This window comes from Diplotaxodon limnothrissa, linkage group LG17, assembly GCF_057381915.1.
Source record: "Diplotaxodon limnothrissa isolate DT_005_m linkage group LG17, D_limnothrissa_male_GT1.1, whole genome shotgun sequence".
Classification (NCBI taxonomy): domain Eukaryota; kingdom Metazoa; phylum Chordata; class Actinopteri; order Cichliformes; family Cichlidae; genus Diplotaxodon; species Diplotaxodon limnothrissa.
Genome location: NC_140612.1, coordinates 13,542,789 through 13,563,272, shown reverse-complemented (window position 1 = coordinate 13,563,272; position 20,484 = coordinate 13,542,789). Strand labels below are relative to the sequence as shown.

Here is a 20,484-nt window from a genome sequence, read left to right as displayed (position 1 = left end):
TGTTTTTTTTTTCAGTCACCTTTGATTTCATCACGTCATGCCATTGTCTACACGCGTGGAAAACTACTCCCATTACATTTATTATATGTGTGCTAATGCTATCCAGCAGGACCAACCGGCTGTGCTCTCAAACCAACCTACCTCAAAAGTCACCTTTGGCTTCCAACCCAACTTCTGAGAGGCTTTGGTGCTGTCACCTTGTAGGTAGTCCTAGTAAAAAGACAGAGAGGAGCCAGAGAAAAGGAGAAAGAAGGGAAAGGAGAGAGGGGGAGAAAGAAAAACAAAGGATCTGTCATGACTGATCTGACGCCTGTGAGGAGGAGACCCCTCAGCCCAGCTGATGTGTCACTCCGATATGAAGACGTGCTGGATCAAACTCAATATCCAAACTTGATGTCTTCAACAGGATGCAAGGGATGGAGGGTGATGATAACTTTCTCTCTCCCACATACATGCACACATTATCTCATCTCTTGGGGGAAAAAAGGAGGTCACAGAGTCTCCCTGGCCATCAATCCCCCCCTCTCGGCTCCCCACCTCCGATCTGTCCAGACAGCCCCCGTTGGTGCCAGAGCATGATGAATTGTGGGACTCTGGTGGTGTAACCCCTAGCTCAGGACCCCCCCACTCACCCTCTCCCCCCTCAACCCCTCACTCATTCTCCCCCCCGCTGGGGTTTGCACCGGGTTCAAGATCCAGTGAGACCCTGCTTCAGACCACCAAAGCGAGTCCAAATAAAAAAAAGAAAGAGAGAGAAGCCTCTTCTTTGTGCGTCTTTTTTAAGCTTCAGTCCTTTCTCCGACTTCTATTCCCACTATTCTATTTCTTATATTTACAAAGATTCTCACTCATGGACAACTGTGTCGAACACACAGACGAAGAAAGGCTGATTCTGTGATTTTAATACTTTTATACAGGACGGCTCGTGTTAAACACAGTTATTGCTGCAGTGGTGGTTTCTCAAGAAGTGCTCAAAGTGCTGTGCTGGGTTTCCCCTGTGCTTCTCTCTTTTCTTTTCTCTCTGCACTACACGGGCCTCCTCATGCTCCAAGACCAAAAGTCTGAGGACAACCAAACAAAATAGCCTCTGAAACTCACTGTGGCAGCAGTCTGTACTATCAGTGGTGCAATCTGTCATTGCTTCAATGGGTTACATGCATGCATAGTGTGGCTGCTAAAGGGTGTTATTATTTGTTTTTAACTAACCTGGCAAATATGTTTTCAGGCTAATCGTGTTTCTGCTGATCTCTGCTGTTAGCTGCACATACATATGCACATACATTGATAGGTAATAAACGGCATCCATGTGCACAGAGAGGTATACAGAAAATGATGCATGCGCATACTGGATGGAATTCAGCGGACAAGATCCTGCATGTGTGAACATCACATGTAGTGACGTAACCTGAAAGAGAGGAAGAGCTAAGGAGCTGGTCTCTGGAATTTGAAAGAGGATACGTATACAGTAAGTGTTAGTGTAAGGATAATGCAATCCATGAAGAAAAACAAGTTTGACTTAAAAAACACAACACGAGACAAATAACCAAAGGAACGGTAAATACTCGCTAAACTTTCAGCTCAAAAGGGTATTTCATGGTCGATACGCTCTTAGTGTTGCCAGCTTAAACAACCTTAAGTGTCACCGTGTCAACCAGAACTACCATTTTAAGACTTAACTGACTTTGCTGCTGCGTGCAGATGCCGCTCTTCTAGTTTCAGTCTTTCCACAAGATTTTGGAACGTGCAGGGGATTTGCTTTCATTCAGCCACATGAGCATCAGTGAGGTCCAACACTCAGGCTGAACGACGAGGCCTGACTCACAGCCGGTGTACCCGCTTCTCACGCAAACGTTGGAAGCGGGGTGCAGTCGGTCCAAGCCGTTTCTTTTACGGGCCTGGCTTTGTCGTTTAAACACAGTAGGCTCTTTTTCAAACTGTTGTTGCAAAGTTGAAATGAATATCGCTTTATAGCACACACTGTTAGCCGGAAATGCGACGCCAAACCCCACCTATGAACAGCAGCTCAGGGTAAAGTGCACCGAGCAGAGCAGTGTTACCATCTGACACTGAACCTCTTGAAAACGTCTTTTCTGGGTGATCTTATTACAGAGGAACGCACACAGCAGCGCTGGCATACTTGAGCCTTTTAGAGAGCGGGGACCCACATCTCAGAGAGGCTCCACAGCGCTTAATCACACTCTTCTGATTACACACAAAGGCAAGAACACTGAACACACACGGAGGGAACAAGCACAGGCCGATTCAGGTTTCTGACAGCGTTCAGTTTGATATTATTCGGCCCGAGTTGAAAACTTGGTTCAATTCTGGGTGAGCGGTCTTTTTATTTTTAACTCTGCATGGTCTATATACAGCCGAGCAGATGAAAGCTTCAGCCCATTTTCTCCTCCGTCTGTAACAGCAGGACAAACAGCTCTTTCTCATGTGAGCAGCTCTGTACATTACTCACAAACGATTTTGGCACTCAAAGCCATAACTGGAAACATTTTCAGACTAATTACCTGCAGCAATGAGACATAATTTATCATGAGGCTGAATGTAATTATTATAGGGCGACTTACTCCACAATTATATTAAATAATCCACTTGCTTCATAATTATATTGATTAGGGTTTGTAATGGAGAACATTTCATAGCTGGCATAAAAGAAACATCAACTGGTCTAGTCACGAACTGGTTTAGAGAAAAGCGGTAAGCTGACATTAACAAGTAGCAACTGCACCTCCTTTATAATTTCTATACATCAGGGAGTCACATGGTTTATACCTTTGTTAGTGATGGTTTGCTAAACAGCAGGATAGTTAAGTCTAATCTGATGTGAGTGTTTCGGAGACAGATGCTTGAAAAGGGAAAGTAAACAAATGCAGGAAGTTTGACCTGCAGGGAAAAAAATCCCAAAGTTGCCTTTTGTTTAGATTCTGTCTGCATGCATACGTAGTTCAAATGAAGTGAAATAAATATGAAGCTGCAACACCTGCTGCCAATGGCAAGACCCTTACCTGAACTCAATGGACTGAACCTGGAGCGCAGACTCCATCTTTAAAGAGTCACCGTGTCTGCGTTCTGTTAAACGAGACAAGTGACAAATTCATCCACGCACCTGGAGTTTAGAGGCGAGCTCCCAAAGCCTGCGACTGCCTTACAGGTACAGCTTTGACCAGCAAATTTACCCCAAAGTCCAAAACAGACGGCGTTTTCTTACACACATCTGGAGATTTGTACTTTAACCTGAGCTTCTTCTTATCTGGTAAATCACAGCACTCTTACAAACACTGTAGAAACAGTAATGTAGCAACAACACAGGTTATATACGTCTTTGCAAACCAAGTTTTAGAACCACACAATTAACTGTGAGGGAAACTGAGGAGGGTGATGGAAATGCAGAGCAGCGAGACTCCAAACTTCCAGCTGCAGCATTTTGCATAAGGAGCTTAATACAAGCTCCTTTACTGCCATTCGGTGTGACTGATAGATGGCCTGACAGTGCTGTTAATGGTCAGGAGAGGCAATTTTATAAGTGAACCTTGACCACACATGGCACACTTTTTACTTCTTTGACTTTGTTTTCCTTTCAAAGGGTAACACGCATGACGGACATCTCTCTCATACCCTATTTACAGTCCACGGTGGTGGTGCTTAATATGTATTACGCATCAAGAGATCACATCGTTTTGTGGTTTTATATGACTGGAAGCAAAGTAACCGTAAGGTTGTGAGTTTAAATAATTTATCTAAATATTAAAGAAGAAATTCTTGCAGAATATGTGCCAAAACAGACAACATAAATCCTTACTTACTGCTAATGGAAAGGACCTATTAAAACATGTTCCAAGTTTATGTGATGTCAAAAATGGTTGGATTCAAGTTGATGTGTTAACCAGCTACACATCTAAAAAGATGAATGTATCTTTAGAGCAAGTATTCGTACTCCGCCTGTATATTTTCTGTTGAATAGTAAATTTACTAAGACAGTGAAAGCTCTAAAGCACTGAGCAGATTGGGATTTAAATGAGGGGTGTGCGCTATCCACGATAATACTGGTGAAATTATTCTTTTTTTGGAGATATTAAAGTGTTATATTGTGATATCACTGCTACAGCAGTGACAGCCACAATGACCACAGCCTCCAATGAGGATTTAATAAAGTAAAACTACTCTAACAACCTCGGAGAACGATTCTTGCTAAAGGTGGACGCACTTTTTTGACCACTTGAGGCAAAAAACACATCATCGAGTACAACCAGGCTACAAGGAAGGAGAGACTATTCAGTTTAGAGACTGCTCAGTATTTTGTTTTTTACATAAATAGCATTTTGTGAATTTTTTTGAAATATCATGATATATTTTTAAGGCTATATAGCCCACCACATAATATACGTGTAAATCGAACAACACGTGAAGCTGGGAGGAAGAAGGCAGAGCCATTCTTTGTATTTAAATCAGCATTTTGTCACCACTACTGTTAGGCCTGAAATCTCCATCTGAGTTTGGCAGGAAAACATCTGCTGAAATCAGACTCTTGTCTGCTAAGTCTGCCTTCTTAGCACGTAACCACACGGTTCAGCATCCAGGAAGTTAATCCAGCGTCTGGTCTTTGTCAACCAGGATTTCTACAGGTGACAGACAACCTCACCATCAGAGCTCATACTGCAGAGTACCACTCAGTGAAATAAAAGCTGAGTCCAAACTGCTAACAAGAGCGTTCTGTGGCCAAGTGAATTCACCCAAACAGAGCATGTAGCGAATAATTCAACATGAACTACTAACAGATGGGGGCACAATACAATCTTCATATGGATCCGATTTGGAACCAAACCCAACAGCTTGGTACGTCCTGTTTAACTCAGCGTTCTGTCCGTGTCTGCAAATATGTAGCAGTCATAATAACACAATTAAGCAGCACAAATCTAAAAAAATAAAAAAATAAAAAAAATTTTTTTAAGCTGTGACAAAATGTGGCTCTCACAAGTTGAATGACAATATGATCTACACCTGGGGCCTGTTCTTCGTACGTCGCTTACTACATCCAAGATCAAATGACACATCCAAGACCAAACCATCGCGCTAACCGTGAGCTCGCTAATCCGGTTCCCCGAACACGCCTGCTGTTGACGATTAGTACAGCTGGACGCAGTAATGTGACATCACTGGGTGTCGTAAAAGGGGCTACGCATCGATAGTAGAAACATTGATCGGCAACCCGCTGATTGGTCGGCGAAAATGTCGAAGGGGCGTGCTCGGTATTTTCCGGCAGCAGAGCAAGAACTCATGAGTGAGGGATTTCAGGAGTTTCAGAGTTTAATTAAAACGCAAGAGAACACTGCAAAGGCTGCAGAAGCAAGGAGAGAGGGCTGGCAGAAAGTTGCTGACAAATCAAACTCGTAGGTAATTTAATAATAATAATAATAATAATGGATTGGGTTCATATAGCGCTTTCCAAGGCACCCAAAGCGCTTTACGATACCACTATTCATTCACTCCCACATTCACACACTGGTGGAGGCAGCTACGGTTGTAGCCAGGCTGCCATATCGCGCCATCGGCCCCTCTGGCCAACACCAGTAGGCGGTAGGGTAGATCTATCATATGACACTATATTGTCCAATATCATATGGCATTATATTATATTATAATATGTTATATTATATCCCCTTTCACATTAGAGCCACAACAGGACCCACAAGAACATGGGAACAAGTAAAAGTGGAATACAGGAGTATTCTACAGAATGGTAATATTTATCTCTTAGATTGCTTTTCGTCTCTTGGCAAGGTAATACTGGCCTGTAATACTCTGTTAGTTTGTTCATAACAGCAACCAAGAAAAGGGCAGAGGAAAAAAAGACAGGTGGTGGTCCTGCACCCCCTCGTCAACAAGTTGGTTAAGTGAATAATACCCTCACGGGAATATCGATATCTCTCTATGAGCACACTGTCGCGCTGAGCTAAAGGATCCTGTCTGTCCCGCAATATACGCTGAATTCTGAGGACTCTCCTTATCAATCTTGCACCTTCCGCAATGGGTGGCTCGCGTATACGGACAGGACATGGCTGCGACAGGCTTCCCAAATCCACCTTCGCTTTTATAGCCGTGGTCTCTCATCTTGATTACACGAAGTAATTTACAATTACTACTCTGAAATATGAATTACATCTGTAATAATCACATACATGTAATAGAATGTTAATAGTTCATTTCCCTTTTTTAGGAAATGACCTGTATGTATCTGTGTGACATCAATAAAAGGATCAAGTGCTGCATTATCTTTAGTTACATTGATGTTATTTATTTATGGTGAAACAGTGGTGGAATATCGCTGTTGCTTTCGTATAAATGAAGCGGACATACCTGCGTGGCCGCGATCTAATCCTGTTTACATAAAGTAAACCTGCTCCCGAGCAGGTTTACGCTTACGGCTCTGTTGCTATGACAGCAAGTCCCGGATGAGCTTCGGGGAACCGAACGATCCAGGATCACGCGAAATCGTCAACAATCTAATCCAGCTAACTTACTTAGCGCGGTACGAAGAACGGGCCCCTGCTCATCAACCGAGACTAAGTTAAAGCCTATGAAGAGGCATTGAGGTCTCTGAGTGGCATCAAAGAGTTCATTTTGTCAGACGAGTAAAAAGAGGGTCACATTTATTATTTACAAAGCGTTACACAAATAAGGCAACATCATTTCGGTCAATTCTGATCATCAGCTCATGGCTGTAAAGTCATTTCTATAAGTTTCTGAATTAAAAACCTTAACTAAGTATTAAAAAACGCATCTTTGATTCTGAGACGATTTTCTGTCCTGATTATGCGATGAACACTGCCACAAGTAATTGGTATGTGGAAAACACCAGCCAGAAACTTTCCTCAGGAACAAATGGAGTGATTGTAGTGGCCGAACCGATCCCAGATTGATCCAAACTTTGAAAGAGAAAAAGCACAGACTCAAATTGCAGATTGAAATAAAACCACAACATCCCCAGTTTTTATCTAATCTTAGCTCCCAAGCAATAGTTATGAGACTGGGATGTAAAAGGATCTTCATCACATGCCTGGAGTATGCTTTGGTAATGCATATAAGTTGATGATTTTAGCACTAGGTGGTCCTTTCCTCTTTCTTCCTGATCAGCTCAGTTTATTTGATCAGCTGTACTGGTAATGACTGGAAATAAATGGAACTTAACTGGACAATCTAAAAAGCCACAACATCTTCCTACAGTTTACTGTTCATTAAAAAAGTACTTTTGGACTAGACCGAAACATCAGATAAAACAAAAGCAGTATGACTATTGAAAAGACTCAAAATATAACTGTAACCTATACAGTCAAACAATCACTCGTAATACAAAAAGCCTGACATGTCCTCAAGTATGCGGTCTGACCTTCCCTTACTCATTCTGCTCTTTTGCCCTTTTTCTTACACTATCCAGTCTAATAAAGATGAGAAGCCATAAAATTAATCCTTAGAAATGTAAAAGTGAGAGACAAATAGGGTGTGATCATGGTCCATAAAGCACACAGCCAGTAAGAGGCCCTCAGAGCAGGCATTTAACGCAAAGGAATCTGGTATCACTACAAGGCCTTTCAATAAATCACACAGCACACGGGCTGACCCCCACATAAGGGCACATACACACTAACAGGCAGCGATGTGTGAACACGCACACACACATACACACACACACACGCACGCACACATGCGCACACGCACACACACACACACCAAGTACAATTGTCAGGATAGATTAAAAAATGCTAAATGTCCCTAAGCTGCATTTATTTTTCTTCCGACTGCAAACCTACCCAGATCAAACATTTTCAAGAAACCGATTCTCTTTCCTCTCTCTTGCCCTGAGGATTGCATGCTGGGAGACTATGATGTGGTTTTGGAAGTCCAGTAGTGCCTCTGGTATTTGTACAGTAGTGGACATGAGGCTGCAAATACTTCAAAGGAAATTAGATAAAGGGGCCGAGAACGCTGTGAGAGTCTGGAGCCCATGGTCTCCATGTCCCCAGCAGACCCAGATGTTCCAACCAGACCCAGATGTTCTGATCTTTGACCTCGGTGGGATTTTGATGGAAGAAGTCATCCCTGATCCAGGGCTTTTAAACCCGGAATGAATTACTGCGCGGACAATGACAAGGACATGAAGGCGGGACAATGAGGAAGGAGCAGACTGATACCTAGCCTGCCTGCAGAAACATGAAAGTTAATGCATGCACAATGTGCACAGGTGTGGGAGTCGCCATCTGTGTTTGTGTGTCTGTGCAGGTGGGGACATACTTGTAGCAAAAAAAGTGAGTTTCATCGTTTCAGTGCTGCCTGGACCTACAGTCACAAATCTGTCACTGGTCAATTTCTAACGCCAGCATCGCCTCAACTTATCACTTCCTTTAAAGCACAAAAGACCCTCAGTTTCAAGTAAAGGGAAGGGAGAAGGAGGGAGGGATGAAATCGGAGACTGATGCAGTAATTTGTACAACAGCAGTAGTCTCTGTTTTAATGGCTCAGGTGTGAGAGCGAGCTGTCCACAAATCACATGGCTGAGAGTTTCATCCATGGCCCTTCCACACGCCAGGGCATCTTTGAGCATCTTACTGAGTTCTAAGATGTTATTGATGATTGGCCTGCTCTATTGTCACTGGGTTGTGTGTGTGCATTAACAGGTGAATGTTAAAAAGGTGCTCTTTAAGTGCTTCACATTCACCATTTCTTTTTCTAATTAAATTCACAGTACATCATAATCTTGTAATAACTTGGTAATAACTTAATACTTAATTCTAGTGACACAAAAATTTGACTCTGACATGAAGTATCTGTTCAAGCACAGTAGATTGTGCTTCTCAGCCTGGGGCTGAGGCTCAGGATCGCTAAGGTGGGTTTCAAAGTGATTAGTAAGAGAAGTTAAACATACACAGATCTTACATTAGCAGATATAACTGTGACTGAACTGAAAAGAGAATGTAATAAAGTAACAGAAATTCAGGCCAACAGGTTAGATTATACAGAATATTTTAAGTTATTACTTTATTGCTTTAAATAAACTAAAAATAGTATTACGAGGAATTTACTATTATATGGTAGGAGGTTAAATGTTTTAAAACTACGTAAAATCTAAAAATCCTCATATATTCTCCTTTCAGTTACTTAACATTTGAAGAAGAAATATTGTCTGCACGACTGCACCCACTTATTTTAGCTCTTTTCGACACAATATGTTGTTTACACTGGAACAAAATATGGAAACCAGAGTCATAAAAAAATGTAGGTTACCTCTGTCTGCACTACTCCTTCAAACTGACATACTTTCTATTTAGTGTAATTTATCTGGCATCTTATGAAATCCTGGAATCTTGAGCAGAAGAAACGAAGACCTGTGGGTTTCATTTGTGCCACTCTGTGGCAACACAAATCAGTGATTTCATATTTATTGTTTCCTCAAGTCAATAAAGCATCACTGCAGTAAATTTCAATGAACTCCGAGCTGCTGCGTCTTTAGGAATCCAAGACAGTTATTAGCCGCTCCCAGCCAGATGTCAAAGGCCAGGTCCAGCGTGTCTCATTCAATGTATGCGCTTGAGTCTACGGGGGAGAGAGAGCGAGCTGTGTGAGTTACAGCTCAGGTTTCCTTCCCTCACTCCCCATGCAGCTTGGCCTGCACACAATGTGTTAAGTGACCTCTAAGGGGTGGCCCTGTCACCTTGATGAGTATGTACAATACTACACTGCACATGTGCGCGCACACACACACACACACACACACACACACACACACACACACACATATATACACAGTAATGACATATTTAGTGCAGAAAGCCACACACAAAAACTCTTAAAAGACTAAATCAGTAGGAAAGCAGGAGTGTGTGAATCTTCTCGGGAAAACAGTGAAAGTCATGTTAATATTTAAAAGCTAAATTATCACAAACTCTCACTTCATGTCATCTTCTCGCCTCTCTCTCTCTCTACTGGCTCTACTGTGTTGATTGCTCTCCATCAGTGCTCATTAAAATTCCTGGGGTAGCTGTGTGATAAATATTTATGCGGCTGAGGACACACTCCACACACACTCCAAACACACTGGAGTGGCTGGATCTGACTGCCGATAGTGTTAAGTGCCTGAAGGCTCTGGTAAAGAGTGGAGACCCACTGCCTGCCGCGTGGTTGTATACATGAGGCGTTTACTGTCAAGATAATGGGAGGAGGGTTAAGATTTATGAGCATTAATGGAGTTTAAGTTCTGTTTCTATGTGTGTGTCCGTGTCCGAGGATAATCTTTTAATGTGTGAAGTTTATGGAAATGAAGAGGAAAACATCGCACATTAGCACATCTGGATATAAACGCATTTGCAGACACACACACATACAAACAGAATGTAACCACAGTGTAGCTGGACTCCTCACTACTGTTCCACAGAGCTGCTGACGACTCCCCTCTTCCTCCTGTATTCTATTATTCCTGTGGACGGGAAACAGATCATAATTCCAGGAGTCAGCAGAAAGCAGCAGAGGGAGAGAGTGAGAGGTAGAGGGAGGGAAAAGACTACGGGAGGCGGGGGTGAGGGGGTGGCTCAGGTGACTGCTCACTTCCACAGAGGTCAAACTGAAACTGTGCAGTTAAGTAATTCCCAGTGAAAAGTAAGTAAGTGTTTAGTCTGTTTGGGCATTTGTATAATAAAGTTTGGGCGAAGCAGCGGCTTCCAGTGAAATCAGCTGGTGTGTGTCAGCGTGAGCGTGTGTGTGGTGAGTGTTTAACATTTCTATAAGCGTGTGGCTGTTTCATATTTCAGAAGACATCAAAGGCAAACTTAATTTCCCTTCTTTAAACAACATTCTTTACAATCATACTTAAAAAAGGAGGGAGAGAGCGAGATTGAGTGAGAGAGGGTGAGAGACTGAGGGGAGAGGAAAATCTCATCCTCTCTTATCTTAATTGTTGTGTAATCTCAGTTAAGCATCGAGGGGTTTGTCTAGGCTTTGACACCCAGCCTCAGTGTTTTGGTACAGATGATGACTGTTAAGTAGCTTCTATATTCTCCATGCTGAAGGAAAGTCTGGGTCCAATTTATATGATTAATATGGCAACAATTGAAATGGATTAAAGTAACAGCTACACTGCTAACATTAGATACAGCTTTGATGTGTATAGAGGACATTGGTAACAGGGAGATTAACATTAAGACCTCAAGCCTACACATTAAAATTGAAGACTATATATAAAAGATGGACATAAGCACTGTGTTGTTACTACAGCTGGCTACCTTTCATACTTTAAAACACACTGGTATCAGTACAGGCACCTGTATTTGGTACCAGAAGTGAATAACAACTGTTTTTCTGGACTTTGCTCAAAAAGAAATAATAAATTAACATTTTTTTCTTGAGTCTGTACTTCTCCACTGAAACATTTTACTTCTTTGAAACACTTTACACACAACACAAAACCAAATCTCTCTGTTTTGACCAGATTTTTTCTCTGATTAGATGTGGTTTGCATTTTGCACACCAACAATTATGTGTAACTTTTGGCACACACTGACAGTGTGTGCCAAAACGGTGGGAACAGCTAACCCCAGATATGAACTGATATCAAAAGTGACACCCAGTGATTTGGTGTAAAACTGTATCAATGCTGAATTTGGTACCCACCCCTACATGTCCCCCACTGGTTTTTGAAGGTTCAACGTAATTATTACTGATGTTCTGGAGGCTGAAATGAAAATATTTGGAGTTTTAAATAATGAAATTAAATAACAAGCTCTCTCCATAAACTGTATGGCACTAATGAGACATGCCGTATCTGCTACAGTAAGAAAACGGCTAAAGGCCCTTTCACTTAGGAAGCAGAACGGACTGAGCCAACTGCTACGTGTTGCAAATAACTAAATGCTTTTTTCTTCCTGCGCACTTGTAACACAATGAGCTGATTTCAGATGGTGTGCAGGAGGAGGAAACTGGTGGAGCAGCCTGCAGCAGAGACATGGACATTGCTTTTTATACTTTTTTATTGCACAACAGGACAAGAAACAATTACGCTACTAATATATCTTTGGGTCTTTGGAAGCCCCTGCACAGACAGAATACTAATACAAAGCTAGCCAAGAACGCAGGCTGATGATAAAGCTGAGTAAATGCAGACCACATCCCAGCAGCCAGAGCCTGAGTTTCAGCAGGTAACAACCTGATGAACAATCAGGCTTGCAGCATTTTAGCCTCCAGTTCTACTACATGTACATGTTTCTACAGCAGAATCACTGTGGCAATCGAATTCAAATCTCTGTGGGCTGGTTGTCATCTTTGCTTTTTGTAGTCGGCTTTGTTTTCATACATAACACTAAAAGAAAGCTCTTGTGTGTGTGCTCATTAGGGATTTCAGTTCATGTGGGGAACTGTAGCCAGCGTTTTATATTGTTAACTGGTAAGTATGTGGCAATGCACGGTTATTTAATGGAGAGATAATGTAACAAATTAGATTCTTTGGCATGTAACTAAGTAACTTACTGTATAACTTTTAAGAAGTGTAATGTGTAACTCTACTTTTTTGAGTAACAACCCCAATTATTATATTCTAAAACATAAAACTACATGCAATATAAAATTAGTATTGGAACAATACATAGAAAAAGATTTGTGTTTGGCTTACTGGATTTTGTCTACATTCGTGGAATGTGCAGGCATTGTCTTCTAGCTGCACAATCAGCATTCTTATCTATGATTATAACATCACAGCCTCAACTGATTAAATGTGGGAGTCATGGGCACGGTGGTTTACTTGTTTTCTTGCACAACTTCACATAAGTGTTGCTGTTGTCTTTTTTCCCCCCAAAACACACACCAAATTATAACCTTGGTCTTATTTTGGAAGGCTTTTGCAATTGCTTAACACTGTGCATAGCAAAATAATTGCTGAGAGCATGGCATTTCTACTAATTTCTACAAAACAAACCACAAGTCAGACATTCAGGCAGATTTTCAACCAACCAAAAGTTTAGGCAGATTATGTAACCCAACATATTTTGAGGTAAAGCTGAAAGTCAGAACACCTGAAACGATGGCGTAATCCCTCAAGTCAGCCAGTTTTTGAGTGATCGTTTCACTGTTCAACGCTGGGAACAAGTGATGTTGGCAAACATGTGGGTTTGAAACCTGTCTGACAGTCTAACTTGTATTTCTTGCCCTGTTTGACTTTGTTCTAGATCTTAGCTTTTAGCGTGAGTACAATTTTGTTATTACTGATGTCCAGATCTGTTATTATATGCCCAGTGGTAACAAAATTAAATTATGGTTTGACGAGCCAAAACCAAAAACGTCTAACTTCTCTCCTGCCTTGGCCTCTATCACACAAACAATCTACTTTTAGTTCGGCCTCACAGTATACAAACACACACATCAAGCGTGTATAGGTTACATGTCTGCTCTCATTTTGGGAGCTGTTTTTGTACGGGTGACATAGATGTCAGCTATGTTGGATGAAGATCAACAGGTGAGTTTTGGCTGAAGGATGTGGTACACACACACACACTTTAGCATACACATGCACACAGAGTGAGATGATCCCTTGATGTGATCTAATTCAGGCCCTGGCTGAACTTTCAGTGGCGTTGGGGTTAAGCGAGGCAGTCGCACATAAAAACTTCTGTCTGCAGTTTTCAACTCCCAGCACACTATTTATTAGTCTCTTGCTCTTTCCTTCTCCCCTTCTCCGTTTTTCACCTCAGCCGCTCTCTGAACCTGTTAACAGACAACCTTGTCTCTCCTCCGTGACTCTCACCAGCCATTGCTCATTTTCTGGATGTAGTCAGGTTTGCTCTGGTTCAAGAGGAAAACTGGGCTTTTCTTTGTATCATGCATGTGTGCAAGTGGACAATTTCAATCAAAGATTGTAATAAAATATGATCAAAGACATTAACATATTACATACTTTTTATTTTTGATCACAAACTGCCTTTTCACTGTTTTAGGTGGTGCTAAGAAAATCCTGAGAAACTAATAAACAAATAGTTTTTCTTTTAGACTCTTCTAGTATTGTTTGTATTATATGAACATTAAACACTGGGAGGAAGGAAAATTTCCACATTGGAATATCGGTTATTGAACAAATTTTTTAAAAATGTAGGATAAGCACCACAATAAGGAATCTACAAGGTTTTAAAACTTCAACAAGTGGCCACAACTCACAATTCAGATTCTGCAAAATGCAGCAGGTACATGTTTTACTGGGGTGCAGTAGAGAACACTGGCAAGACAGCTGAAGTATTTAATCCTGCTTCTAGAAAAACGTAACTTCAATTTTAATTTCATAAGTTCAGTATAGATAATATGTTACAGTCATGTGAAAAAAAAGGTCTTACAAAGTATGCAGTTACTAATTCCATAGGATTAAGTGGGCAACTCAAATGTTAAATAAAAAACGATCAAATCAAATATATTTTATAAATATATAATATTTATCATATCATATAAATATATGATATAATAAATGCGTTAATCAAAATTACCTGATTAATTGATGAGCAGTAAGTGTGAACACTTTGATTTAAGCAGACGTTTTGGCAGTATGTCTTAGTGCAATGCCAAGGAAAGACATCAATCATTTTAGCAAAACAATTGTTGCTGTGAATGTGTAATAATGCCATTTCCAAACAATTTAAAGTCTATTATTCTACAGTGAGAAATGATTCACAAGCAGAAAATGTTAAATACACCTGTCAGTCTTCCCAGGAATAAATGTCCCACCAAAGTCAGTGCGTGGAACGCTCAGATAAAGTGCAAATAAACCAAGCTGTACATCTCAGACCCTACAGGACTCAGTAGGAATGTTAAATGCTAGAGTTCATAACAGTACAATTAGAAAAAAGACTGACCAAGATGAGCAGTTTGGAACGGTTTCCAAGAGAAAACTCTTCTCTCATGGCAGCACAGCTTAGGCCTACAAAGTTGCATCTGAACAAACCACAAGATTTCCGCCTTCCACTCCCTTTGAGATGAATTTTTAAAGATTTTACAGTAAAAATCTAAATAACATTTGACAAAAGTATCTCTCTAGATCACAGGTGTCGAACTCCAGGCCTCGAGGGCCGGTGTCCTGCAGGTTTTAGATGTGTCCTTGATCCAACACAGCTGATTTAAATCGCTAAATGACCTCCTCAACATGTTTTAAAGTTCTCCCGAGGCTGGTAATGAACTAATCATTTGATTCAGGTGTGTTGATATCTAAAATCTGCAGGACACCGGCCCTCGAGGCCTGGAGTTCGACACCCCTGCAGATACTCCACATACTGCTCCATTAACACATTTTCCAGTGACATTTTCTCGGTACAAACTTGTTCTAATGACAACAGTTTACTGATATTTTTTAGGCCACTGGTACGCACTTCTGAATTTATTATTATTCAAGAGAAATGAAGTCAAAACAACAGGAGCAGACAGAGGCAGAAAGAGGGCAAGCAGGAGGAAAAGGGCGGCTTGAATGGACATGCTCATCTGCTTTGGGTCAATGGATTTCAATCCCGGCTCACTTCCCTTATGTCTATCCTTCCTCTATAAGACGAAGGATAGGAAAAGGCCAGTGGTGGTGTTGGATGACATGTCGTGGACAGGGGAACAGGCTTCTATAGGCTACATCTCATCCAGAATGGCGTTTCCTCTCTAAGCAGCATTCCTCATCTTATCAGCTCCAATAATCTGCTCTTCTCATCGTGCCCAAACAGGGAGAGCCAAACCTGAAAGAGTGCACAGGAGAGAGAAAGAGAGAGAGCAAAAAGGAGCTCCCTTTGCTTGCTCTCTCGTCCTCTAACTCTCTCTTTCTGTGTCTGTTAGCTGGTGATAGAGTGATAAGGTGGGGAAGAAAACAGTGAGCTGTCTGCCACTTAGAGGAAGTGGTCGCTCAGCCCTGAAGACTGAGCATACTCCAAAACTGGACTCAGAAAGAGGGGAGGAAGTGCAAGCTTCCTCAAAGTAACTAAAAACATTTACAGTCTGAAATCTTCATTGTAATCGAAAAACAAGAGAAAGTGATGTTTATCCTTTAAAATTTACTCAAAAACATAAACAACACAGGCTATAAACTGCTACACAGTCATATGCAAAGTGTTATGGCCAATGTGTGAGCCACTGGGACACAAACTTCAATACAAGAGCAGCAAATCTGGATCACAGTAATGAGAAGTATTTCAAAGTAACCACCTCTTGTTATCAGTTTTAATTTAATTGTCATATAAAAGTGTAGCTGTACACACTTTGAGTGATTTCTAATTGAATTTGTGGTCTCTACCTGCAGTACCTCCAGCAGGTGGTCTCGGCTCACACTTTGAGAATCACTGGTGTAATGCAATCCAGAAACGGAGACTTACTCTCAAGGTAAAAATTGCACCTTTTACTACAAGTTGTTTTTAGCAATAAGGAAAAACCTTTACTTTGAAAACACTGGCTGCTTCTCTGTTGCATCACAGCTTTTTAATGTTCCGCTCAGTTGGTGTCTTCCTTTAAACTATGGATAACCTCTCCAATCTGCTAGCAACCAAACAATCACGGTGAGGTTTTTGGTCCAGCACCCTCTTTGCAACTGATTTCACCTAGTGAGAACCAGCAGCATCCCACAATCTCTCGCCAATGGGCTGGGGAAAACACACCAGTGACCAGACCGGGGGCTTGCTAACCGGTCACTAGGCCTGTGTGACCGAGGCCTAAGCAAGTATGAAATGTGAAGCAGACAGAACTACTTGTTTGAAGCTACAACAGTAAAGCCTAAACTGCAACAATACATTTTGCTGTGTTGATACTGTGCAGCTACTTTAACTTCAGTCAGTTCTCTGAGGGTTCAAGCTGTGAGGAAGGATTGAGAATAAAATATCAGATGAGCCAGTCTGAGAGTGACTGAATGAAAAAGAGAAAGACATGAGCGGGAGTGAAAGAACGAGAGAAGGAGGAAATAACGAGAAAAGGTAACAGTAAAACAATAGAACAGCCTTAGGGTTAAGGGAATGTAGTGGTACTGGAGTTCAGGAGATTCAAAAGAAGTGTGTGTATGAGAAAGAGAGACTTGTGAGTGTGTGAATACTGGGTCGCCTGAAGAGAGCGGCCCCAGAATTAATTACCCAATCAAGATAACCAGCCAGGGAAAGACATTAGGGAGGTCACACTACAATTAACCTCTTAGTCTAAACCTCTCTCTCTCACTCACACACACACATGCACACACACAATAAAGAAGTCATAGGTTCATTGAAAACACAGTGAATAAAAGTTTAATATCACTTTTCAGGGGTGACTTTCGCTGACTGCAGGGCCCAATATGCTCTTATTTTGAAGCATTTCCTGCACTCTGTTATTTTTGGGAGATATAGCGACTCTACCTGTCCTGTTCAAGAATCCCTGGCAAAGCCATGTTGTTTACAGTGGGATATTGAGTGAGTCGGGGGCTTGAGTGGAGTGGAGTCGGATGTGGTTCACACATTCCACCAGAGACTCAGATTACACTGCAGGAAACACCGGCCCTGCAAGACACACACTGCCTGACTCTGTGATTTATAAACATACTCCTCTATGGGACATACACACTCTCAGAGACACACATTAAAAATCTCAGCGGCTTCGCTCTGAGCCAAGGCTGCATCTACATCTCTCATTCACTTTCTTCCTTTCCTTCCTTCCTGCTTCTCCTGTAATTCTCAGACTCGTAGCTGGGCTCCAGTTTTCTCCTCCTGTCGCGGCTAATAGTAAAGACAACTCATGGGTGTTAGCGCCGGTTTGACATCATTGCATATTCATGAGCTGGTGGGCGAACATTCAGTCTGGCATTCATTAGTAAACACAACTTCAATCACCATAAAGTGGCCCTTTGTGAAAGGTTTATGAAAGACACACACATGAAATAGGTCTCTGGGAAGACTGTCCTCCTCAGAAAACCAAAAGAAAGGACAAACAGAGACACCGAAGACGGGCCGCCAGTCAATCACAGACTGAAATGTAATATGTTCAGTATTGATATTATATTATGACTAGTGCCCAAAATTGGCGCAATGACATAAGTGTCAAAGATTCAAATATTCCAGGTGAAGCAGATGCTTTATTCAAAATGTCACTTTTAGGAACAACCAACAAACTATAACACCATTTTGTCAGATGCTGCTTATGGACATGAGCCTCTCGCACAAGGTGTCCTTTGGTGTCAGACTTTGATGACTTTGAAGTACCGCCATGAAAAATTACTCACACCAGCAGCTTTGGCAAAGAATCACTGACTGACTCCCAAAGGAAGGTAATGGTTTGGATCTACAATTCAGTCAGAAGACTGAGTTTTATTTTTTCATGCTCTCATTATGTCCACATCACCAGCCTAATGCTCAAAACTGAATTTATAAAACCACTTAGGAAAATGTAACACAGGTCCGATCTGATCTTTCCCTCCTCTCCTGAAAAAGCTCAGTGCATCTTACAATCCGGTATCCACGTTGCCTGAAGCTGCTCAGCGGAGAACCCTGGGTAATCAAGCCCAGCTGTGACAAGGGGGCAAAGACAAGGGCTGACAAAACTCACTCTTCTCTCTGTAACTCTTTCAACAATACCCTCTTCCCCGCTCACCCCAGCCTTTTCTCCTCATCTGCCATGTTTCTCTTGTCAGGCCTTTGGATGAGTAATGCTGGCTAATAGCTCAGGAATCCTAGCCCGCGATCCTCCTTGGTGCTTCCTTGCTATCTCTGGGACACACTGCAGCCAACAAATTGCTGTAAGGTGCTGAGGATACACTTCTTCATCAAGCCACACGCATTATGACAGACCAAATACGGATGATAAGGAACGTTAGACTAGCAGAATGCGTAGGTGTCTATAGCCTGAGGCAGAACTGGGGAGACGAGAATAAGTCTTCCAATCTTAATAACAACCTAGTTCTCTGTGTGCAACAACTTTATCAATGCTTCTTTATACTTGTACACCTTCACATCCAATGAGACTCCATACTGTTGCCATGTCTCTCTCTTTCTCTCTGGGAGCAGTACCGGGTCAGTCTGTGGGTTGGACTGCTGAGGGGCCCAGGGTGGTTCCGCTCTGACGGTAGGAGGAAACTCCTTCAGGAAATACCAAACTGCCAGACATACACACTCACACACACAATCCACAATCTCCCTTTCTTTTTCAAGTACTAGCAAACTAAAGCTCTGCACAAACTGCCCCAGTCCATTACTGCCTTTTTTCACTTTCAGCTCCTTCACACTGAGACAAGCAGACGATCTGAAAATACAGTTCTGTTTAGTGCAGTCAAATATCCACAGGAACGTCGGGTTGCATGTTAACCTGCAGTGTTACACAACCCAGAAGCTGGGAGACAGCCAGGGGTTTTATGGCATCAATTACAGGTAACTTTAACGAGTCGGCTCAATTAAACAATAAATCACAGCAGAGCCAAGTTTCTGCCCCTGAGAGCCCTACCTCTCCGCACACACCATTAAAAGTTGACTGAGGTGTTTCCTTCCAAAAGAATGAGGAATTAGATTCACTAACATGCAAGAAAACAGGCACCTTTACCTCACAAAAATGAGTATGAGCAAAAAAGAGAGACAGGAGTCATCTTATTTAAAGACTTGATTCATCCCAAATATATCTATATATATATATATATCTATATCTATATATATATCTATATCTATATATCTATATATCTATATATATATATATATATATATATATATCTTACAACATAAATAAATAAAACCTTCCTAGCTTCAGTTTGATTTTCTCACAGCTACCATCAATGACAGAAAACAGAATTTTACAGAGAGCTTTCCCAGCTCTACAAAAAAAAAAAATCAGTCCAGAACATTTTTGCAGAGCTGGGGAAGACGGAAACAAAAGAGATTTGCCTGTGAAAATTAATCACTCCAGTCTGCCCTGACACCATTCAAATCATTATAGGTTAGTGGTGACGCAACTGTCTCGGACTGTTTTGCATGCTTTTGACTGCTGACATCACTGATGCTTTGCTTCACTCCAGAACACTTGTTCTCTATAGATAGACTCTCCCTCATTTTCATATTTTCTTGAAATCTTATTGTGCTAAAACAATAAAGGTCCCGATAGAAAGCGAGCTATTTATAGAGACAATATGCTACTGAAACCTTGGAAGATAAAGAACAGTGGTCTCTCACTGATGTGATTGCACAGACTCAGATTTGATGATAAAACCTGTGTGACAGCAATAGAGTCAGTCAGTCACAGAAGCATGTTTCATAAGGTTGGTGAGCAATCCCCAACAAGTTCAATAATACTACTTTAAATCATGTCTTCCGTGGTATTTAAAGGGAACTCTGATTTTACCAACGAATGTTAGCGTCCGTGCCTTCCGGAGTGGCACTTAGCCTCTGAAAACAATAGTGGGAAATGTAGGTTATAATGTATTTGGAGCTTGACCCACAGAGTGTGAAATGTCAGAGTATCTGGAAGTCTCTGAAATTCGGCCTCTTTGGAACG

At 41.6% G+C, this 20,484-nt stretch overlaps 1 protein-coding gene across 1 annotated transcript in view; it reads right to left on the bottom strand.

Moving 5' to 3' along the window:
* gmds (GDP-mannose 4,6-dehydratase) overlaps positions 1-20,484 on the bottom strand; it is a 201,305-nt gene that overhangs the window by 1,681 nt on the left and 179,140 nt on the right. The window contains exon 10 of the mRNA XM_085375860.1: positions 142-210. Coding sequence (XP_085231986.1) covers positions 142-210 — 69 coding nt within the window. The remainder of the gene's footprint in view (positions 1-141; positions 211-20,484) is intronic.